This window comes from Dryas octopetala, chromosome 9, assembly GCF_963921425.1.
Source record: "Dryas octopetala chromosome 9, drDryOcto1.1, whole genome shotgun sequence".
NCBI classification, from domain to species: domain Eukaryota; kingdom Viridiplantae; phylum Streptophyta; class Magnoliopsida; order Rosales; family Rosaceae; genus Dryas; species Dryas octopetala.
Window position 1 is genome coordinate 13,832,369 of NC_141374.1, and position 20,827 is coordinate 13,853,195.

At 35.2% G+C, this 20,827-nt stretch overlaps 2 protein-coding genes across 6 annotated transcripts; both read left to right on the plus strand.

Annotated features, from left to right (window-relative positions):
- The first annotated feature begins 4,256 nt into the window (after window positions 1–4,256).
- Window positions 4,257–10,263, plus strand: NIP5;1 (NOD26-like intrinsic protein 5;1). Its single transcript, XM_086256601.1, has 4 exons — window positions 4,257–5,239; window positions 7,718–8,143; window positions 8,347–8,408; window positions 9,586–10,263. The coding sequence occupies exons 1-4, from the start codon at window positions 5,024–5,026 to the stop codon at window positions 9,782–9,784; spliced, it is 903 nt and encodes a 300-aa protein (XP_086112727.1). The 5' UTR covers window positions 4,257–5,023; the 3' UTR covers window positions 9,785–10,263.
- A 1,335-nt stretch (window positions 10,264–11,598) lies between these two features.
- Window positions 11,599–18,184, plus strand: LOC147274422 (forkhead-associated domain-containing protein / FHA domain-containing protein). Of its 5 annotated transcripts, none has more exons than XM_086256730.1 (13): window positions 11,599–13,010; window positions 13,173–13,307; window positions 13,403–13,547; window positions 13,862–14,164; window positions 14,671–14,929; window positions 15,185–15,354; window positions 15,481–15,591; window positions 15,764–15,815; window positions 15,942–16,045; window positions 16,140–16,268; window positions 16,479–16,568; window positions 16,845–17,650; window positions 17,743–18,184. In XM_086256730.1, exons 1-12 carry the CDS (start codon window positions 11,704–11,706, stop codon window positions 17,373–17,375), a joined length of 3,336 nt encoding a protein of 1,111 aa, XP_086112856.1. In that variant the 5' UTR covers window positions 11,599–11,703; the 3' UTR covers window positions 17,376–17,650; window positions 17,743–18,184. The 5 variants fall into 5 exon arrangements, with proteins under 5 accessions (XP_086112856.1, XP_086112858.1, XP_086112859.1 ...); XM_086256732.1 differs by having other exon boundaries at window positions 15,981–16,045; XM_086256733.1 differs by having other exon boundaries at window positions 15,993–16,045.
- The last annotated feature ends 2,643 nt before the right edge of the window (window positions 18,185–20,827 follow it).

Consider the following 20,827-nt stretch of genomic DNA (forward strand, 5'->3'; position numbering starts at 1 on the left):
TAAAGATTTCATAAAAATTCATGTATATTCAATTCAAAATTTCAATAATTTTATAAAAATCTAGACGTATTCAATATCTCATGAATTTTAAAAGATTTTATTTTGTGATGGATTTTGAACTAAAAATAAAGGCAATGAGAATTTTAATTTTTTTCTCTTAAATTTTGATAGATTTTATAAAATTCAATAAGAATCTATAAAATCTATGAAATTAACAATAGTCCATAATTTCTTTAAAATCTCAATTGAATACACCTCCTTTAAATCTATTTTGATCATTGTATATTTATAATTAGTAATGTACAAATGTATATACCAACATACCATGTGGTAATTAAATTTGGAAAATCTAGCATTATTTTTCATGAAATTTTAATTAAAAATATTAGGATTACCAAATTTCATCATCAAAATAATGTGTTAACACACATTTTAGTAACTTGTTAAGAGTAGTTAAAGTTCATAGCAGACAAGTGGCCAAAAAAAAAAAAAGTTCATAGCAGACATAAATTTAAGGGTGTGATAATTTTGTTACCCAAAAAGACAGTGACTTAACTTGTGTTATTACACTTCAAGACAAAAAGCTGTGTTACATTGTTTGATTAACAAATTAATTTCCCATTGCACAATGAAGAAAAGGAATAAAGAGAAAATGGAAAGCAGGGCACAACTTCCCATTACACACATGCAGAGCCACAAGAGAAGCCACAGACACCCTGGAGCTGTAGATCGAGATATTCTTGTTGATGCTACGAAGTTAGCGAGAGCGCGGTAATCAAGAGACGTACTGCCAGGGAAGAAGGTGATTAGCACCTTACTAATCAAGTATTCTCTTCTCTGATTATTCTCTGATTATCCCAATGTTTTCTTAATTAAAGTATTAGCAATTTAGCAGCATAGCCTTAGCCTTAGCCTGCTACGTACACTACTACAGGAATCTTCACATGAAATAGGATTCTTTGTGAATTTAAGTGCCATCGACTCCACCAAACCCAGAAAGTGATAATCATAATTAATTAAATCAAACCCTCCAATGATGCCACACCATATTAATTAATCATATGATGATGAACAAGTAAAAAATACTTATTAATTGTGCAAATAATAATTGTTAATGATTATAGTGTTTCTTTTGCCCCTTACACATAATGATGCACATTCATTTATAAAAAGGTTCCCACAATGTCGAATGGTTTCCATTAAATACTTCTGCCCTCTGCTCTCGATCTGTTTTCATGTGTAATATGAAAGATATAATAATAGAAAAGGAATGCCAGTTGTTTTATCTTATTGGTTTTATAATGTAATTTTATGGTCAAATTCTTCATTTTATAAATTACCATTTGAAAGATTTATTGATTTGTAATAAATTAACTAAATTATAAATTATTTAGTCATTTAATTATTAACAAATAAATAAATAGTGTATCTTACTGCTATTAAAATTGATTATATATTTAATAGCAGTAAGATTACCAAATGATTTTTGATTTGAATAAATTTTTTTTTAATAGATGATTTTGAAAAGATTATTTTAAGAATAAATAGGAGAGCATATAAAGCACATAAAAGAAGACAGCTAACATTCAACATAAAATTACAACTCTGGACTTAAAATTACTTATGCTAATTAATTAATTGATTAATCTGTACGGAGATAATTGATTAACAGTCGATACATATATATATCCTGTCTGGTCATGGCGTGGAATGTATGATAGGTCGGTCACTCATGACCACGTCTGAGGGGTGATATTGTTTTTAGAATTAATAATAGCCAACTAGCAGGACTTATGATATGTAGCTGTCTCCTAGCTTTCCATATTGGTAAATGATAATGCTTTTTTTGTTTCTTGGAAAACAACCCATGCATTAATCTGTAAAACTAAATTAAAGTTTGACTAAGCACATGATCATCAAAGGTTTTATATGTGATTTTCCATACAAATTTAAAGGTTGACTACATATAAAATTGTTCATTTTGGAGGATGAGGAGGAGGAGGAGTAGGATATTTACTCAGACCCTTTCACAACTTGGTAGATAGGAACTTAGAATTTTGACAAACTTATTCATTGAACACCAAACTAGCTGGGCTGGACAACTTTATGACCCAACAAAAAAAAAAAACTAGCAATCTATTAAATTTTTCTAATGCATCAAGATTTGTCTTGATTGATATGTATGAAACATATGCTTGTACATACGTGAACGATTGTGAACCCTTAAACTGATATGAAATGATCTTAGAATCTTTACCAATAAACGATCACCGCGTGTTCAATTAATCTTAGCATATATTCCCTCTTGCTATTGACACAAAATAAGCTGAAAAGAAGGTGTATTATTATATACCGACAACGACAAGGGAGACAACTTTTGAAGATGTAGGCTGTAAGAAGAAGGGAGGGTACGTAGCTAGAGGTCTAAGCTAGCTTTGGCCTATGGCTATGGCTATGGCAAGTAGATGTTTTCTGCAATTTTCTTGTGACTCACGTGAAATTAATTAACACCTTATACGAGGTAAAAGCATTTAAGCATGGTACGTACAAAGGGCATATTTGTCCGATGTACAATATTTGTCCGGATACATTAATAATTCATTTGATTAAACACAAAATGATATATAATAATATAATTGATAATTGGGGTTTGCTTGTAAATAATGCATTGAAATGGAAAGAAAGTCCATGGTTTGTTTAATACTTTAATACATGATTGGGTGGGTGGTGGGAGTATAATAATTGATAGTAATATTGAGGGCCTAGCTAGCAATTAGCTTCACAGTTCACGGCCCATGTGGGTCGTGCTCACTGCCCTAGTCATCAAAGATGCCTCTTAGCCAATTGCCATCAGAGTCAATGAATTAAGCGTGCATCAAAATGGGGCTCTTACGCAATATATATATATTTATTCACTCTGTAAAAGTCCAATCTTCAATCTTGTGCTTCTATACTGTGATCACACGCCAGTAGGATTTTGTCTACGGTACTCTCTCTGCACGATCCGAACCCTCGGTCGAGTTTTTATTAAGAGTGTGCATGAAAAACTGAATCACATAGTTATAATTGTAATTAAATTAACATTTTCAAAATAGCCAATTTAAGAACTAATATCAAACCAATCATAGCCTAAGCTGACTAGTTTGGTTAACCGAGAATATCAATTTGGTTCGGTTGATTTGGTTATCCGAAAACCAGATAACAACTGGTATATCTTAAACCCCATATCTTATATCCTATATTTCATATCTTATCTCATATACTCATATACCTTATACTAATATACTCTATACCAATTACTTATACTATTATACTCGATTTATACCCTGAATCATATATATACCTTTAACTATAATTGTTTTAGTGTATATATATATATATACCCTAGTAGTATAGTATATACAAATTATAAATTATAGACTAATCCTATAAAGTATAAAATATACTATAAATATATATATAAACATATACTATAAATCTATAAACTATAATAAACATATATAAACATATATAAAGTATAATAGAGAATTTGGTTTACTCTATAATAGGTATTAAAACCATATAATATAAACTATTTACTAAATAAACTATAAAGTATATAACTTATAATAAATATATACAAACACATATAAACTACAATAGGGAATTTGGTTTACTCTATAATAGGTATTAAAATTATATATAAAAATGAAAAATATATTATCAGTAGTGGTTCGGTTCGGTTAAAATCGAAAATTTCAATATTAAAAACCAAAACCAAATTACAAAATTTGAATTGGTTTGGTTTGATATCTGAATACAAAAAAAATAAAAAAGACCGGACCAAACCGATCCAGTCGGTTTAGTTCAATTCGAAACTTGATTTTTTAGTATTTTTGCACACCCTAGTTTGTGTGTTCTCTTTGTTTTTGCCTGATTTTTAATAAATTCATAGTACTTTTGAATGCGCATGAGATCAAATATACGCATTTTTTGTTTTTGACCTCTCAAATATACACTCTTAAATTAATGACGGACGGCTAAAATTGAAGTCAGCAAAAACAAGTTTTGCAGACAATCCATTTCCCTTGGCGTACTTTACGGGTGGCAGTGACTCTAGCATTATGCAAGAAAGTAAGAAGCTGTTAAAAAATATGCAATGGCCTTTGACTTTTTCCTAATAAAATAATAAGAGAGGTTGGTTGAAGTTTTGGACCGTCTCGTTTTGTGTATATATAAACGTTCGATGCACAATGCATTTAAGCGAAACACACTCACTCTGCCTCTCAAACTCAACTCCTTCGCTTCCCTTCACTTCCCACGTCACATTTGTCAATTTGCAGCTCACCTCTCTATTATTGTAATCCCCCCCCTTCTCTCTCTCTCTCTCTCTCTCTCTCTCTTCCTTTGTCTGCTTTCACTTCTCTGCTTCAGGGTCTTGCTTTCTATCTTCTGCATTTGCTTTGCTCTGTTTTTTAATACTGGATCCCTCCATTTTCACCGATCTTCCTTGAAAACACCTCAAAAAAAGCATTTTCAGCATGTAATCTGCCTCTTCCACCAATCCCATAAAACCCATTTCCAGAAAAAAAAAAAAAAATAGAACTTTCGTTTATTGCTTGTATGAAGCAATATTAGAGTTATCTTTCTTCGTTTCCTGTGAACCTGGCTTTATTCCTTTCTTCTATCCCTTAGCAAAACATTTATAAAAACCTTCAAAGCATGTAACTTTCAGTCTTTCCAAAAATCCCAATTACCCAACTCAAAAAAAAAAAAAAAAACATTCTGTAGTTGATTTTAGTTTCTCTATGTATCCATAGCAATTCTCCATTAGCTGTACCTGGTTTCACCCATTCTGGCAAAGATCAGAAAGCTCGTGTAGAACCACTTTTATAAAAGCCATCCTATCATGTAATTAATATCCCAGCTCTCATTCCCAGAACCCCATTTTTAGTTTTATCCACCCCCCCAAAAAAAAAAAAAGAAAAAAAAAAGTTTTTGTTTTGTTGAAAAAGGGTATTATCGAAATTCGAAAGGGATAGAAATGCCTGAATCGGAGCCAGGAACGCCGTCGGTGTCGGCGCCGGCGACGCCGGGGACGCCAGGTCCTCTGTTTTCGGGGATGCGAGTGGACTCACTGTCGTATGATCGGAAGTCAATGCCGCGATGCAAGTGCTTGCCTGTGAACGCTCCCACGTGGGGTCAACCTCACACGTGCTTCACCGACTTCCCTACTCCCGATGTCTCCCTCACCCGCAAGGTCTGCACCCACTTCTCTCCCACCACTCCTCCTTATTCCTCACCTGCACCAGTTTTCATACACAATTCCATCCAATTAATTAATTAATTAATTAATTAATCAATTAAGTTAAGTAATCTAACATTAGTTTCTATTCGTAATAACATATAAATACGTAGTCATTGTGTGCATAAAAACATTGCGAATGCTCAGCCTGTAATGAAAGAGTTTTTGTTTTGGCAATTCACTATTAGTATTATGTACGTGTTATGTTATGTGATTATTAATCATTAATTAAATGATTAATTCTTATTATCAACGTAGGTGTGTATGTTGTCTTCGGTGTTAGTCAGTTCGATATGTATTTTTTCAACCAAAATCTCTTTTTTTCTTTTCTCCCGCCTACTCTGTTTTTGCCTTTTTGACTCTAAACAAGCAAATTAATTATATTATGTAGCATAGCATTAGAATTTACTAATTATCCAACGTCATTGAAACAATAAATTTTATATTTTTTTTGTAATAGCCAACCTAACCAAGTAACGGTTAGCTATTGGAGCATAACTAAAACGACACCACCAACTCTTTTCCTAGTGAGTAGTGACACCTGTTTCTTAATATATTAATTTTAAGTAATGATAATGATCGAGTATTTTTAATTGTACTTTCGACTCCTAAAACACACCAACTAGGTGCTTGAATATTACTGATGAAATTAGTAATCAAATCAAATTTCGAAGGCTTGTTGTCCGTTCTATTGTTTTATTCGTCACATTCCTAATTAAATATCTTAATGGATAAGAAAATCTTCAATGGATGGGCCAATTACTATTGTTTTTTTCGTTTTTTTGTGATAGCTAGCTGCATTTTACATGAAACCACACGAAACCTTTTTAAAAAAATCCCCTTAAATAAAAGTATTAAAAATTCATCATTCATGTCAACCTTTTACTGCGCGCGAGCAATATATAAGTATTAAAATAAATAATAGTAAATTTTGGATACTAATACTAATTGATGTGTGTATGTTACGGTATTTTTTTACATAATTTAATATTTAAAAATTGAAGAAAAATGTGCATTATTACTAGATAGACAAATGTAATATCATATTCAGAAAGCAAAACATATTATTATCTTTTTAGAAAGAGATAATTCCTTTGCGGTGACCTCTCTAGAACAAATAAAAAATAAATACATATTAATCTACTGGATGGGAAAAGATTTGTCCCCACTCTAATATAGAAACTAGAAAGAGATAAAAAAGAAAAAAAAGCCTCTTTATATATAGGAAAATACACATACGACCATTTCTTATTTAATTTCTTGTGTTTTAAATGAAATCGTTTCACCTAACTCTAGCCGTTTCCTGAAGCAACTTGGTCAAATATTCTTACAACCCCACAGTTATATATGCATGCATGATTACGTGGTCTATAAAAGTGTTTGTATTATTATCATCAGAGTAAGCATGACAGCCCAACTCTATCACTCTACAGCTGCCAGCCACACATTATAATATGCAAGGACGGTTCTGCAAAAAGGTTAATTATGTAATTGGGATTTGATTTCTATTTCTAGGAATTTATCTTAACTAATTTGTGGGTCAGGGGATGCTAGTTTTTTAGCTAGAGATTTCCACTTATAACCAATCTACCATGAGTTTGGTCCATCGTGTGTTCCTTGTTATAATGGTACAAGATTCATAGTGGAAGGTCAATCGACTACCATGAGAGTGAAAAAAATTGGTAAAGATGAGGATATATGGATTAGTTTTAAACTCAAATGTTATAGGCTTGAATTTTCAAACACTTAAAATACTTAAATATACCCGAATTGAAGATTTGCGTAGATTACGAGTGTATGTATCTGGTTTTATTTGTTAAAAGAATAATAAAATTTTGGAATATACTAATACTAATTAATTTCAGAAGCATATTAATTAATGTGGAAAGCCCTCCATCAATTGCTTTATGTTAACTATCTTATAGCTAGGAATAGGATCCACTCATTGTGCGGAGCACTTTTTAAATATGTAACATCCTTTATTGATGGTGGCCTGGTTGGCAAGACCTCAGGAAAAGAAGAAAGCAACCCCAGTATCATCCGTATTGGTCAAAAGCTTGTTTTTACACATGAGAAAAATATGCATCACCAATAATCTATATCAAACCCTTAATTAAACCCTTTACATATTGATCCGTAATACTGCTATTATATCAAACCCTTAATTAAACCCTTTACATATTGATCAGTAATACTGCCATTATATCAAACCTTACTAAACCCTTTACATCTTTATCAGTAATATATACTACTATTATATCAACTTTTAGTTTCTTGTGGTGAAAAATAAGGTCCAAAACGATGCAGATAAGAACGAATAAAATACTGCAATATCTACCACCAAATAAGCAATTTGAAAAGAAAGAAATTAAGCTAGGGTTGTGATGATGATGATCAATGTTGTATAATTGTATATATGTATATTATATGCAGCTTGGAGCTGAGTTTGTGGGAACCTTCATTTTAATGTTTGCGGCATCTGCTGGGCCAATTGTGAACCAAAAATACAACGGAGCCGGAGCAGATACATTGATCGGCAATGCAGCATGTGCAGGACTGGGTGTTATGATAGTGATTCTATCTACAGGCCACATCTCCGGCGCGCACCTGAACCCATCTCTCACCATTGCCTTTGCGGCGCTGCGTCACTTCCCATGGGTCCAAGTGCCCGCCTACATCGCAGCCCAGGTTTCGGCATCCATATGTGCATCGTTCGCTCTCAAAGGTGTTTTCCATCCCTACATGTCCGGTGGAGTCACGGTTCCTTCTGTGGGGAACGGCCAGGCTTTTGCACTTGAGTTCATCATCACATTTAATCTCTTGTTCGTTGTCACTGCTGTTGCTACTGACACTCGTGCGGTATGTATACATTAACGAGTAAAACTTTTATATAATGAATATATATATATATATATTAGTGTTTATCTTTCTCATCATGTGATTTGTCACGTGACAAGAAAAACAAATAGTATCAAATATTCACATCAAATATGCATGCTTAATTAATTGAATAATGATCTCTTAATTTCTGATGAGGGAGAGTTAATTTTGGTGGCATGCAGGTGGGAGAGTTGGCTGGTTTAGCAGTTGGGGCTACCGTCATGCTGAACATTCTTATAGCAGGGTTAGTAATTGAATTTGGCCATGCCCGCTCTCTCTTTCTATCAGTATTTAACCATCTTTCCTCTCTATTAAATGGTGCTAGTAAGCCGAATTAAATTGCATAGTTCTTTAATAATTGAATGGCTATGGATCACGTATGGTAATACTTAGAATAAAACTATGTGATTACAGCACACTTATTAATTGTTGAGCACAAAATTGAGTTTCGATACTCGATATGGTATTAGGCTATTAGCACACTTAACTAAAGTATATAAATTAATAACTCATTAAATCCCTCCACTTAACAACAGTTTATATTACCATGTTTATTATAAATCCTTGTTTATTATCCTTACACTAAGTTCTACTGCAATATTTTTTTTTTCTAAAGTATGCATTGGCTAATTAAGTACTATATATTCAAAAGTAAAATGCTAGACGACATGATATATGTTCATGACCACCATGTACTTGAAAAAAGGACTACTCCATAATGGAGTATTGCACTCTTCTGGCTTATGTATGCCTGATACAAACAAACAAATGTTTGTCATGCATTTCATATGTTTGTTTAAAGTTGGAGAAGGTTTTCTAAAGTATGCATTGGCTAATTAAGTACTATTCAAAAGTAAAATGCTAGACGACATGATATATGTTCATGACCACCATGTACTTGAAAAAAGGACTACTCCATAATGGAGTATTGCACTCTTCTGGCTTATGTATGCCTGATACAAACAAACAAATGTTTGTCATGCATTTCATATGTTTGTTTAAAGTTGGAGAAGGGATGTGGGCGGCAAGTTATTGGCAATTACCTTGGTAATCCAAAGGGTCACTCATTCATCATATCCATGTCGGTGACACGTCTCAATGTCTCATAATTGAGGGGAGGAATCAAATATAGGTTTTTGTTTTTGTTATCATTTTAGCTTCTACCATTTAGCTTCTTGGTTAATGAAAAAAAGATTCCATAACAAACTGTAGCAACCATTAATAATGTTAGTGCATGTACGTCAAGTTTCATGTAAGATAGTGTCGAAATTTTACTTGTTAGAAATAATATGAGTTCAAATTTGAATAAATAAAACACCAATGGACATATAATTTGATGAATAATCTTTAATAAATAAATTTATTAAGTGTAAGTGTAGTGTGTAGTATAGTAACAATTGTTTGTGATTTTGGCTTGACAGGCCGTCGAGTGGCGGTTCAATGAATCCTGTGCGCACTCTGGGCCCGGCTGTGGCGGCGGGGAACTACAGGGCATTGTGGATATACTTGGTGGCACCGACGCTTGGGGCCCTGGCAGGGGCAGGGACCTACACGGCGGTGAAGCTTCGGGGAGACGAGGTGGATACACCGGTACGGGAGGTTAGGAGCTTCCGTCGGTAAAAATGAATCATAAAGAAAAGACTTGATCAGCATGATTTTATTTGTATGATATGCTATGATAGATGCATGGCTTGAAACATACAGATTTTATTAGAATAACTAAGGGTGGGTCGATATAAAATGTGACTCAAAAGTCTACGCCCTTTTGTGACTACTTTCACTGTGAAAGTGTGAAGTAGCAGTGTGCTAGTGCTTGCTTGATGTGGTGTGAGGTACGTGGTGCCCATCATCTATCATCTCACAGGGTCGTTGTCTTCCAAATGTATGATCAGCGTTTGTTGTCTGGGGCCCTGTGGGAGACTTTGGATTGCCTCTGTTTGTTTGCTTTGTGTGCGTGTAAATGTGTAATGCTCTCTCTCTCTATATATATATGCCATCAATAAACTGCATTATGAATTCTTGGTGCATGAGCAAGACTTGTCTTCTTCATTTTCAACTATAAAAGAACTTCTGTAATTGCGTACACTTTTACATTTTCATGATTGTGATTTATATGCATAGCCACTAGCTTGAAGACCCACGTCTGTTGGCCCATATATGCCTATATATGCTGGATCGATAAATATCCGCAATATAACCATACAAACTTCTCGCAAATTAATCATAACCATAAGTCGCCTCTAAGCATGATCATTCAATAATTGGTCCTTGCAACTCCATCATCACCTATTGGGTAATTGAGTCACTATGTGATCATGCCTCCACTCCAAATGATGATCGCGTATAGTCGCACCTCTCTTAGCTTCATATTATTCCAACTTAACTACCTTAAGTACGTATACATGTGTGTTTTTAAGAAAATATGGCCTTAAGTGCGTGCATATGTGAGATTTTATCGCAAAAAACCTTAGTAAAACTTGAAAAAAAATCCCACTTAATTATATACTAATGCATGTTCAACATTTACTTATGTGATGTAAAATAATTATATTTGATCCACATAATTCTAACACAAATAAATGGGAAGGTCTTGATAGACTCCTCTAACCAAAGCACCATTTATATGACTAGTGATTTTATTTTTCCTTTTTTCAAAAAATTTTGAAGGTTGAAAAAACATTAAAAAAAAAAAAAATTGATTAGGGACAACCGAGTAAGTTTATGAAAAAAAAAAAAATTAAGGGACTAGCTAAGTAATTTCCTTTGCAAAAGTAGAAACTGATAAAGTCAATAATGAAAAATGGGCCAAATACGAGCTTGTCCAAGTAAGAATGGATTTGGATTACTTTTAGAAGTAATGCTTAAACCTCCATTTTTAAAGGGTAGTTCTACATGCATAAAATAATTTGATAAGTGAAGCCACTACCTAATTTTTTTTTCCCCCAACATTTCCATGTTTTCCCTTAAGTGCATTGATCAAATAATAAAAATATTTTTTCTATTTTTTGAAAGGGACCTGGCTAGTCTCCGTGGTTGCCTACACCACCTCAAAAAATTGGATAAGGGATCACTTATCAAATTACTGATGTATATAAAATCAAAGAAAAACTTATCTATAATGGGAATATGCAATTTACTCGTAGAATGTGCACATTTTAAAATAGGCAGATAATCCCCGGTCTAGGGACTAGGGGAGAAGTTGCTAAGAACATGAATGATGAATGTGTGTAATTACTAATTAGTAAAAAATTAACAATTAAGGTGGCCTAGCAATGGGCCTGAATTTTTGTCTGTTCAAATAATGGGCTTGAGTTATTTACCAAAAAGATCAACGGGCCTGAGTCCGACTCTATGACATGAGGTTAAGTTCCGTTATATCCTTATTAACCGCGCAAAAATGGAAATAAATTTTGGAGGGAAATGAAAAGCTAAAAACATGGAAAACAGGCCTCTTGCCATTCCGTCTTCCCTCTGCCTTTGCCTATATTCCAATAACTGTAAATTTTCATTGCAGATTCGTTTTCATTGATTTTATTATTATGACAGATTTATCAGAGCATAGTTACAGTCACACTAGCAATAACAAGCGATGCGTCGTCGTCGGAGGCCAAACGGCAGGTCGTCTTGTTCCTTGCAAGAGGCCCGAAACGACGATAAGCGTCGCGAGCACGACGCCGACGGCGTTAGTCGCCGTCAAGCGTCTCGGCATCCCTATCACATCGCCGACCACCGGTTCGCCTTGCGATTCCCTCCGCCTCCGCCCCAATCGCGCTTACACCATCGGCCGCAGCGCTCGCTTTTGCCAATTCGTCTTCGCCGACCGCCGCGTCGGTAAGCAACACTGCCAGATTGTCTATGATTCTGTCCACCGTAAACTGTATGTTATCGATGGCACGTTGGTTTCCATTTCTCAATTTAGGAATCAAGTGGAAGAGGGGTGTTGTGTCGTCGGGGCGTCTTTGAATGGTGTTTTTGTGAATGGGATTAGGGTTAGGGAAGGCGTGGCGGTGGAATTGTCCGCCGGAGACCAGGTCTCGCTTGCTTGTGCAACTGAAAATTCTTGTAGTAATCCGATTCGGGTTGGGTTTTTGATAAGTAAGATTGTTTTCGAGGACCAAGTAGTTCATAGTTTTGATAGCTCACAAGGATCTGTTTGTGTATCAAATCCAAAGGGATGTAAAAGAGTTTTTGCTTCCCGGGTTGATGGTTATTTGTCGTCGGTCATTACAAGAGCAAACTTGCTTTTGAGTGAGTGCAGGCACATTTTGCTTAGTGATGACCCTGTATCTTACATTCGAACACGCGGTAGATATTCTTTTGGCAATGGATCTATGGGAAGTAATGTGGTTGGATCTCCAGGTTTTGATATTGATAGACCCCCAGTTAAGGGGAAAGGATCACTGTTATGTCACAGAGATTGCAATATGAAAAATAAAATGCAGTCAACTTCAGTCATGCATCAGTGTGAAAGAGTAGTGGCTTCAGAGCCAGTCAGTGGCTTAGCTCATCTCCGTGTTCGTGGTAACCCTTTACATTCACATGACAATGAAGTCCGGGCTCGTCCTGATCCTTCTGAGACTACTGTTGCTGATGGGAACCCTGAGACTTCATCTTTCAATTTTGCAACCAGGGATTATCCTCCTCATTTTGATGGTGTTGACAAGAACAAAACATGGAGCAGCAATGTTGGTTCAAAACCTGGCAAGAACTTTTACCTGAATCGCCTTGCATTTATGGACCACAGCTCTTCAAGTCAACATCCTGTTATTTCATTGCCAGAGCTTCTTCATCCTGTTCAAAGTATTTCACAAATATTTATTGCAACATTTACAAGCGACATTTTATGGTAGGGTAACCAAAATTTTCTCCTACTTTGGTTTTGGAAGCATGTCTATCTATGAATTGTTTATATATAGCTTTTTCCATCTTATTATATTATGTTCAACTCATATGTTTCACCTTAATTTCTCTTTTCAAGTCTAACTGTTTAAGGATGGTGTATTGGTAGGTTTTTGTCATCCTGTGAGATTCCTTGCCATCTGCCAGTAACAGTTGCTTGTCATAATACTGAGAGATGTTGGAGTTCAAGCCCTGATAATAGAACATCTGCTCCTTACCCAGATTTTCCAAACTTAATTGTAGTGTGAGTATTATAAGTTGGATTGGGGCATAAGACCATTATGTTTTCTTAATAATTTTCCTTTTTAAAAAAAGAAAAAATGTTTCTCATTGTAATAGGTATCCCCCGTTCCCGGAGGCCATAGCTTTTGGTAAAGATCGCAAAAAACAAGGCATTGCTTGCCATCATCCAAAATTGTTTGTTTTGCAAAGAAATGATAGTATTCGTGTTATCATTACCTCTGCAAATTTAGTGGCAACACAGGTGATTACTTAGTTTAAGGTCCTGTTATTTACATTCTATAATTTCTATTGATGTTAATTACATTTCCTATTTGCAAAATGTCACATAATTTATTAAAGTACTATTTTTAAAGAAAAACTTCTAATTTATTCAAGTAGAACTTTGGGAATGATTGTAGTTTGTGCTTGGATGCATAGTACACAGATCCAGTCTCTTAGCGGAATTTTTCATGGATCTTTGAGCATTCAATTACCATATCTTAAAAGAAATATTGGGTTGATTATTAAAGAATTATCTTTTGCACAGATAACTCATTGCTTCTTGTAACTTGGCAGTGGAACACAGTGACCAATACCATCTGGTGGCAAGATTTCCCTCGTAGAAGGGCACCTGATTATTCATCCCTTTTTACTCAATTTCAAGATGGGGAAATAAATCAAGACACAAAATCAGATTTTGCTTCTCAGCTGGCTGGATTTATGGCATCTTTATTGACTGACGTACCTAGTCAGGCCCAGTGGATTGTTGAGTTGGCAAAATATGATTTTGGAGGGGCAATGGGACATTTGGTTGCTTCAGTACCTGGAATTCATTCTTATAAAACTCCCTATATATTAGAATCTAGGCACTTTGTACGTGTAAGTTCTTTCATTTATAAAGTGTCTGATCCTACATCTTCTTGTTTGAATGGGAAGCTGATCTGCAAATGTCAACAAATGTCAACGCCACTTTAACATTTCCTTATCTATAATCACAGATATTTATCATTTTATTGGTCCATTTGCTTGAAAGGTTACACAGAAAGTCATCTGACCCATGGGATAAAGTGATAAGAATATGTTTCAGTGTTTTTCGTGGAAGTTAAACTTCCACCTCTCCCCTTACGTGAGTGCAAGCTTTTTCTGTGTTTTCCCTTTTGTCTCCATCTAAATCATGAGTCTTTCATCATTTCATTTCCCCTCCGGGTAGGGAATTCAGTAAATCCCATATTCTCAAGGATAAATGATAGTTCTTTAGATGGATTAAACTCAATTTTATTAGTGGATGCATTTCATCAGTATTGATAGGGAAGACTTCATGTTAGTCTCTTAATGGCTGCTTGATTAAACTTGGTTTTTAATTCTGTCAGTAATTTTCATGTCAGGCTGATCATGGTGCATCAGGGTCATTTGGTGTGAAATTCCTTGGTTCAGTTGAAGCATCTGTGGTTGGTCTAAGCTACCTCTTTCACAATGCAACAGACACAAATGGTGCAAAGCTAAAGAAACTGGCTTCATTCCTAAGGAAATCATGTGAAAATGCAAACAAGTTATCAATTGTTTTAACAAGAAACACAAATGTACCTGCAGATGCAAATGCAGTGAGCATTCTTGTTCCGAACCCCAACGATTTCTCCGAGGGAGGTAAAATTCACATTGCTTGTTCCAGAAACACCCTCATGTTATAAGATTTTCTTATTCTATATTTTTGGTATTGGATATTATTTGAAGAATATAATCATAAAATTGTGTGAATGTGGGTTGTTTTGCTCTGACTGCATGCATCACAATTATTCTGTTTATCTGTCCAAAGTCCTCTAAATGTGTGAATGTGGTTTTAAGTTGTGACCGTTCATGCTGTTAGCTACCCAAGTAGTCTTACTGCTTTGTTTCTTGTAGTAGATTGCGTTCAACTTGGATTTTTGCCTAGAAATGTTGCAAAATGGGTCTCTCCATTGTGGGATATTGGATTCTTCAGATTCTCTGGTTATGTCTGTCCTAAAGAAGCCCTTGCAGCAGCTTTAGGAGGAAACAACAAGAAAGTACAACTGATACTGCATGTGTCACAGGCATGATATTCTGAATTTATCGGATATGTTTTGAGGATACATATGCTTGGAGCTTAATCAAAATGAAAATATGATGTTTTAGATTTAGGAGTGGCATATATTAAAGACACGATGCTGATTTTGCAGGGACCTCATTTTCAGGATATATCAAAGATGATGCAACCTCAACATGTTATTGCTTTATGCTCTCTGATTGCTGCAATTCAAAGGTGTACAGGCCTCTGGCGGCTGCAGGAGGTAATGGAAGTGAAATTCTCAGTCATCAAATCTCTGGAACAGTTCATTACATCACTGATTATCATATACTTCCTCACTATTAAGTAGTTTATGCAACTGATGTTGTTTAGTGACTTTTCTAAATTTACAATGTTATTGCCGGTATCTTATGAAATCTTTTATCTTTTATTAGGTTTTAGGTCAATATAAATGGCCTGAATCCCTTGACTCTGATTTTCTTTATGGTGAGTATATCTTGCACAATCATAATCTATTTGCAAGAAGTTTGGAAGATATATATTTGTTAATGAAAAGAGGGACTTCTAAATATGTTCTTTATTATTTTTTGTTGGATGCCTTTTTATTCTAAGGTGCATCCTCAATTGGATCAATCAACACAAAATTTTTAGCTGCATTTTCAGCAGCTGCAGGAAAGAGATCACTGCACTTCGAGTCTGAAGAGTCTGATCCAGAGGTATTATACACACCTCAAACTTTTATAGAAATTCTTTGAAAAATTTATGTCATGTTTGTTTATTGAATTCTGGAGTCATCAATGCTTTTAACAGTGGGGCTGTTGGGATGCTAATCAAGAATCAATAAGTCCGTCCATTAGAATCATTTTTCCAACGATTGAAAGAGTGAAGACGGCGTGTAATGGACTCTTTCCTTCAAAACGCATCCTTTGCTTCTCTGAGGTATGGTGATCTTTTTCAGCCTATTGTAATATTCTTTTATGGTTTTAATGGTGGATTACTGGATTATTACCTGTATCTGTTTTGCACTACAGTTGTCTGTAGGGCCAAAATGGGCCATTTGGAAGTTGGAATAAGATTCTAAGGAAAGAGAGATAATAGATTCTAGTTTTTATTATGTGTTGATTAATACAATTCTTTTTATTGACGTAGAAAACATGGCAAAGGCTGAGAACTGTAGACATACTTCATGATGCAATTCCTCATCCCGATGATAGAGTGGGGCATCCAATGCATATCAAGGTATGAAATTCTCCCTTGTTAAAATGATTAAAATTTCTATTGAATGTTATCAACTTTCATTGAGATGCTTGAGTCCCTTTGCGTGCGCATACTTTCTGTTCTCCTGAATGCTGTAGTTTCAGTTGCAGTGTTCTTTCTGCAAAGTTTTTGCATATGTTTCACCAGTGTGTGCTAATTTATAATAAGGATGTAAGTTATGTAACATCTTGTCATGCACTGCCATATGGTTGTAACAGTAGCATCTTATCTGCATTACGTTTTTAATATTGCAATCAGGTGGCACGGAGACGCTTCCAGTCTAGGACAGATGCATCTTCTTTTGGTTGGGTTTATTGCGGGTCACATAATTTCAGTGCAGCTGCCTGGGGCCGGCCAATTTCTAATCCATTTGGCTTAAAAATGAATGGACTAGGGGAAGCCAACTCTTCTTTAGGTCAGATGCTTCATATTTGCAACTATGAACTTGGGATCATTTTCATCTTTCCCCAAACAGAGACAGAAGGTAGTGCCAACAAAAATAGCACAAACTTGGATGATATTGTTTTGCCATTTGTTGTGCCTGCTCCAAAATATGGGCCACGAGACAGGCCAGCAACGCAGCAGGCAATGAGGGACGCAGTAGCTGAACTTACCGAACAAGAGAGAGAAAAACTTAGAGAAGAAGCTATGGGAGTGGAAATTATGGAAGAGAATCCAGATGAAGATGAAGTAGTTGAGGTAACTGATTATGTTGCTGAAGAGAAGGAAGAGGAGAAGGCTTATGCTGAGGAGCTTTGGAGCCAAGTAGACTCATCCCAGAGCTCTTGAAACCCTGCCAGGAGAAAAATGATTGATTACTTGGAGCAGAAAGAGTTGAGGACCATTGTAACTGCTTATTTATAAAAGATAGAAATCTTGCTGTGCATCTCTCAGCAAGATATTCTCTGTACCGTCTTCCTGATTAAGCCATTGATCTCACTGATGAGGCAGGAAGTATGTTACACAGTGTTGACTCTTCGAGAGGAAGACAGAACAACAAATTGGTATCTTTCATAGTCACAGATCATCATAGGCAACAATAAAAGAATGTTTCGGCCAAAGTGGTAATGACATCGCTCCTTTAGTCCTTTTTTTTTTACCTTGATTATTGAGCGGCAAGTAACATTAATTAGTTCCATGTCTTTTGTGTAAGCAGGTCCTGGAAAGTCAGCTCAAAATGGTGCTGCTTCTATAACTATTATGGTATGGTGAACCATTTTATAATCCCCTTTGCCTTCCACATCACATGACGAGTATGACTTCTGGCCCTAAAAGTATGCATGAAGGATAAAAGTAGTAGGCCAGCATTCTTTTAGGGCTCAAATTGATATTTAACAGAATATATATGTATATTTTATAAGCCAAACTTCCATTTCTATTTTTGGATTGGAATAAACCAGACTTTCATATGCTGGAAGGGAAGTTAGGTAATGTTATAAGCTAAAACAAACTGAACCCCATCACATTTCCAATAAACCCCAACCCAACCCAACAAAATCCCCATTATTTAAGGGTTCAAATTGATATTTAACTGAACAGTGTATAAACCAAACTTTCATATGCTCAAAGGAAAAGTAGGTAAATGTTGCATGCTTAAACAGACTGAACCCATCACATGTCCAATTAAACTATTAAACCCAACTAGGATTGCCCTTTGGTTTGGTTTTTATCTAACTGACCGACTATCGACCAAATTTTTTTAGTTTGGTATATTAATTTTCACAATTTGAAAATCGAAAATCCAAAACAGAAAAAATTCGAAAAAGTTGGTTTGGTTTTAATAAATATTGAAAAAAGTTGGCAAACTGATTGATTACTGAAAATTATTATTGAAAGAACCGAATTGATTATTACCGAAAAAACTGAAATATATATTGAAAAAAATTGAAACAATTACCGAAATTTAGTTATATATGCTTATATAATATTGTTATGTTAGTGGTACAATAAATGTTAAACTACTAATATCTTAAACAACTATAAGAAAATATAATTGTATAATGTTATCATATTAATATTATCAAAAGTGTGAGTTAAGATATAGAGTCATTCTCTAATAAAGTAAATATTATTATTTTTAGAAAAATAAGAATCTCATCTTTAGGTAAGTAATGCATATATATACATACTAAATTAATAGGATATGTACTAATACATATTATTAAACTAATTATACTAATATATATTATTACTAATATTAATATTATTGCAATTAATACTAGTACTATACTAAACTACTAAACTACCAATACTACTCGTGCAAATATATATTCATCAAACATTATATGTTATGCATCATATTTGATTAAATTTTAATTTATATTGGTATATAATAATTAATATTATTATAATTAAATTGAAAATGAACTGAAGATATATTGAAGTAAACCGAAAATATATCGAAATAAATCGAAAATGAATCGAAAGTATCCGATACAAAAATTACCAAAATCGAACTGAAAACTGAAGTTTACCAAAAATTATCAAATCAAATACCGAAACAAAAAAATATTAAAATTGAAAAATACCGAATTTTTTAGTTTTGATTTGATAAGCCATAATACCGAATCGAACTCATGGATGGACAGCCTTAAACCCAACCCAACCAAATCCGGCCAAGCCCAATACTAACCTAACGAGCCAGCTGTTCCTAGGGATGGCAACGGGGCGGGGCGGGGCCGGGGGTGCCACCCCCATCCCCCGCCCCCGAAATTTTTTGAATCCCCGAATCCGCCCCAAATCCCCGACTATGTAAACGGGGATTCCCCGTCCCCGACCCCGCCGGGGAGTGGCTTCCCCGAACCCGCCCCGAATCCCCCACCTATGTAAAGAGAGATCGCAGAGAGAGGATGGCGAGTGGCAAACGGCGACGGCGACCAGAGAAGGAGATCGCAGAGAGAGGACGGCAAACGGCGACGGCGAGAGGGCGAGACAGAGAGGCGACTGGCGAGACTCGGGGTTGCGAGACAGAGGGGCGAGATGGTGGCGAGAGAGTGGCGAGACAGAGATGGTGGCGAGATGGTGGCGAGAGAGCGGCGAGACAGAGATGGTGGCGAGAGGGCGAGACAGAGAGGGCGAGACAGAGAGTGCGAGACAGAGAGTGCGAGACAGAGGGACGACTGGCGAGAGTGCGAGACGAGCGGCTCGATGGTGGAGACTGGCGAGATGCTGGCGACTGGCGACTTGGCGAGAGGGCGGCGCGATTGCGAGAGAGACGCAGTGACTGAGAGAGATAGAGAGTTACAGAGACTGAGAATGAGAGGAGAGATTAGATATTTAGATCACAGTGTTTTTTTTTGTTTTTTTTTTGTTTAGGGTTTGGTGTATTGGGGTTTGGAAGTTTGGGAATTGGGGTTTTAAAACATATATATAAATATATAATTTAAAAAACATACATTTATATATGTTAATACATTTAACAAAAATACATATTAATACCCTAAACATATATATTTGTTAATTTACTTAAAAAATAATTTAACAAATATATGTTTTTTCATTTATATAAAGCTTAGGGTTTAGGTTATTAATTTTATGATCTAAATTATGTATAAATATATAAATTGGAAGAATAAGGTTAGGGTTTAGGGTTTAGGTTATTAATTTTATTATCTAAATTGTGTATAAATATAGGGTTTAGGATTAATAAGTTTAGGGTTTAGGGTTTATGGGGTTTAGGTTTTTAGGGTATAGGGTATAGGGTATAGGGTATAGGGTTTAGAGTTTTATTATCTAGATTGGAATAATAAGTTTAGGGTTTAGGCTGTATGGGGTTTAGGCTTTTAGGGTATAGGGTTTAGAGTTTTATTATCTAGATTGGAATAATAAGTTTAGGGTTTAGGCTGTATGGGGTTTAGGCTTTTAGGGTATAGGGTTTAGAATATATGGTATAGGGTATAGGTTTAGGGTATAGGGTATAGGGTTTTATTATCTAGATTGGAATAATAAGTTTAGGTTTTAGGCTTTATGGAGTTTAGGCTTTTAGGGTGTAGGGTTTAGGATATAGGGTATAAGGTATAAGGTATAGGGTTTAGGGTATAGAGTATAGGTTTTAGGGTATATGGTATATGGTAGGGTATAGGGTATAGGGTATAGGGTATAGGGTATAGGGTTTAGGGTTTAGGGTTTAGGGTTTAGGGTTTTATTATCTAAATTGTGTATAAATATATAAATTGGAAGAGTAAAATCATAAGAACTTGTTGGTCTGATGGTAAGGAGCTGTGGGAGAAAACTTGAGGTGC

Excerpts from the sequence above, each read along its gene's own strand:
- LOC147274422 (XM_086256730.1), top strand. The coding sequence starts at position 11,704 with ATGACAGATTTATCAGAGCATAGTTACAGTCACACTAGCAATAACAAG. Across the intron at positions 13,548-13,861 it reads CAAATTTAGTGGCAACACAG|TGGAACACAGTGACCAATAC; the intron begins GTGATTACTTAG and ends GTAACTTGGCAG. Across the intron at positions 16,269-16,478 it reads GCATCCTTTGCTTCTCTGAG|AAAACATGGCAAAGGCTGAG; the intron begins GTATGGTGATCT and ends TTATTGACGTAG.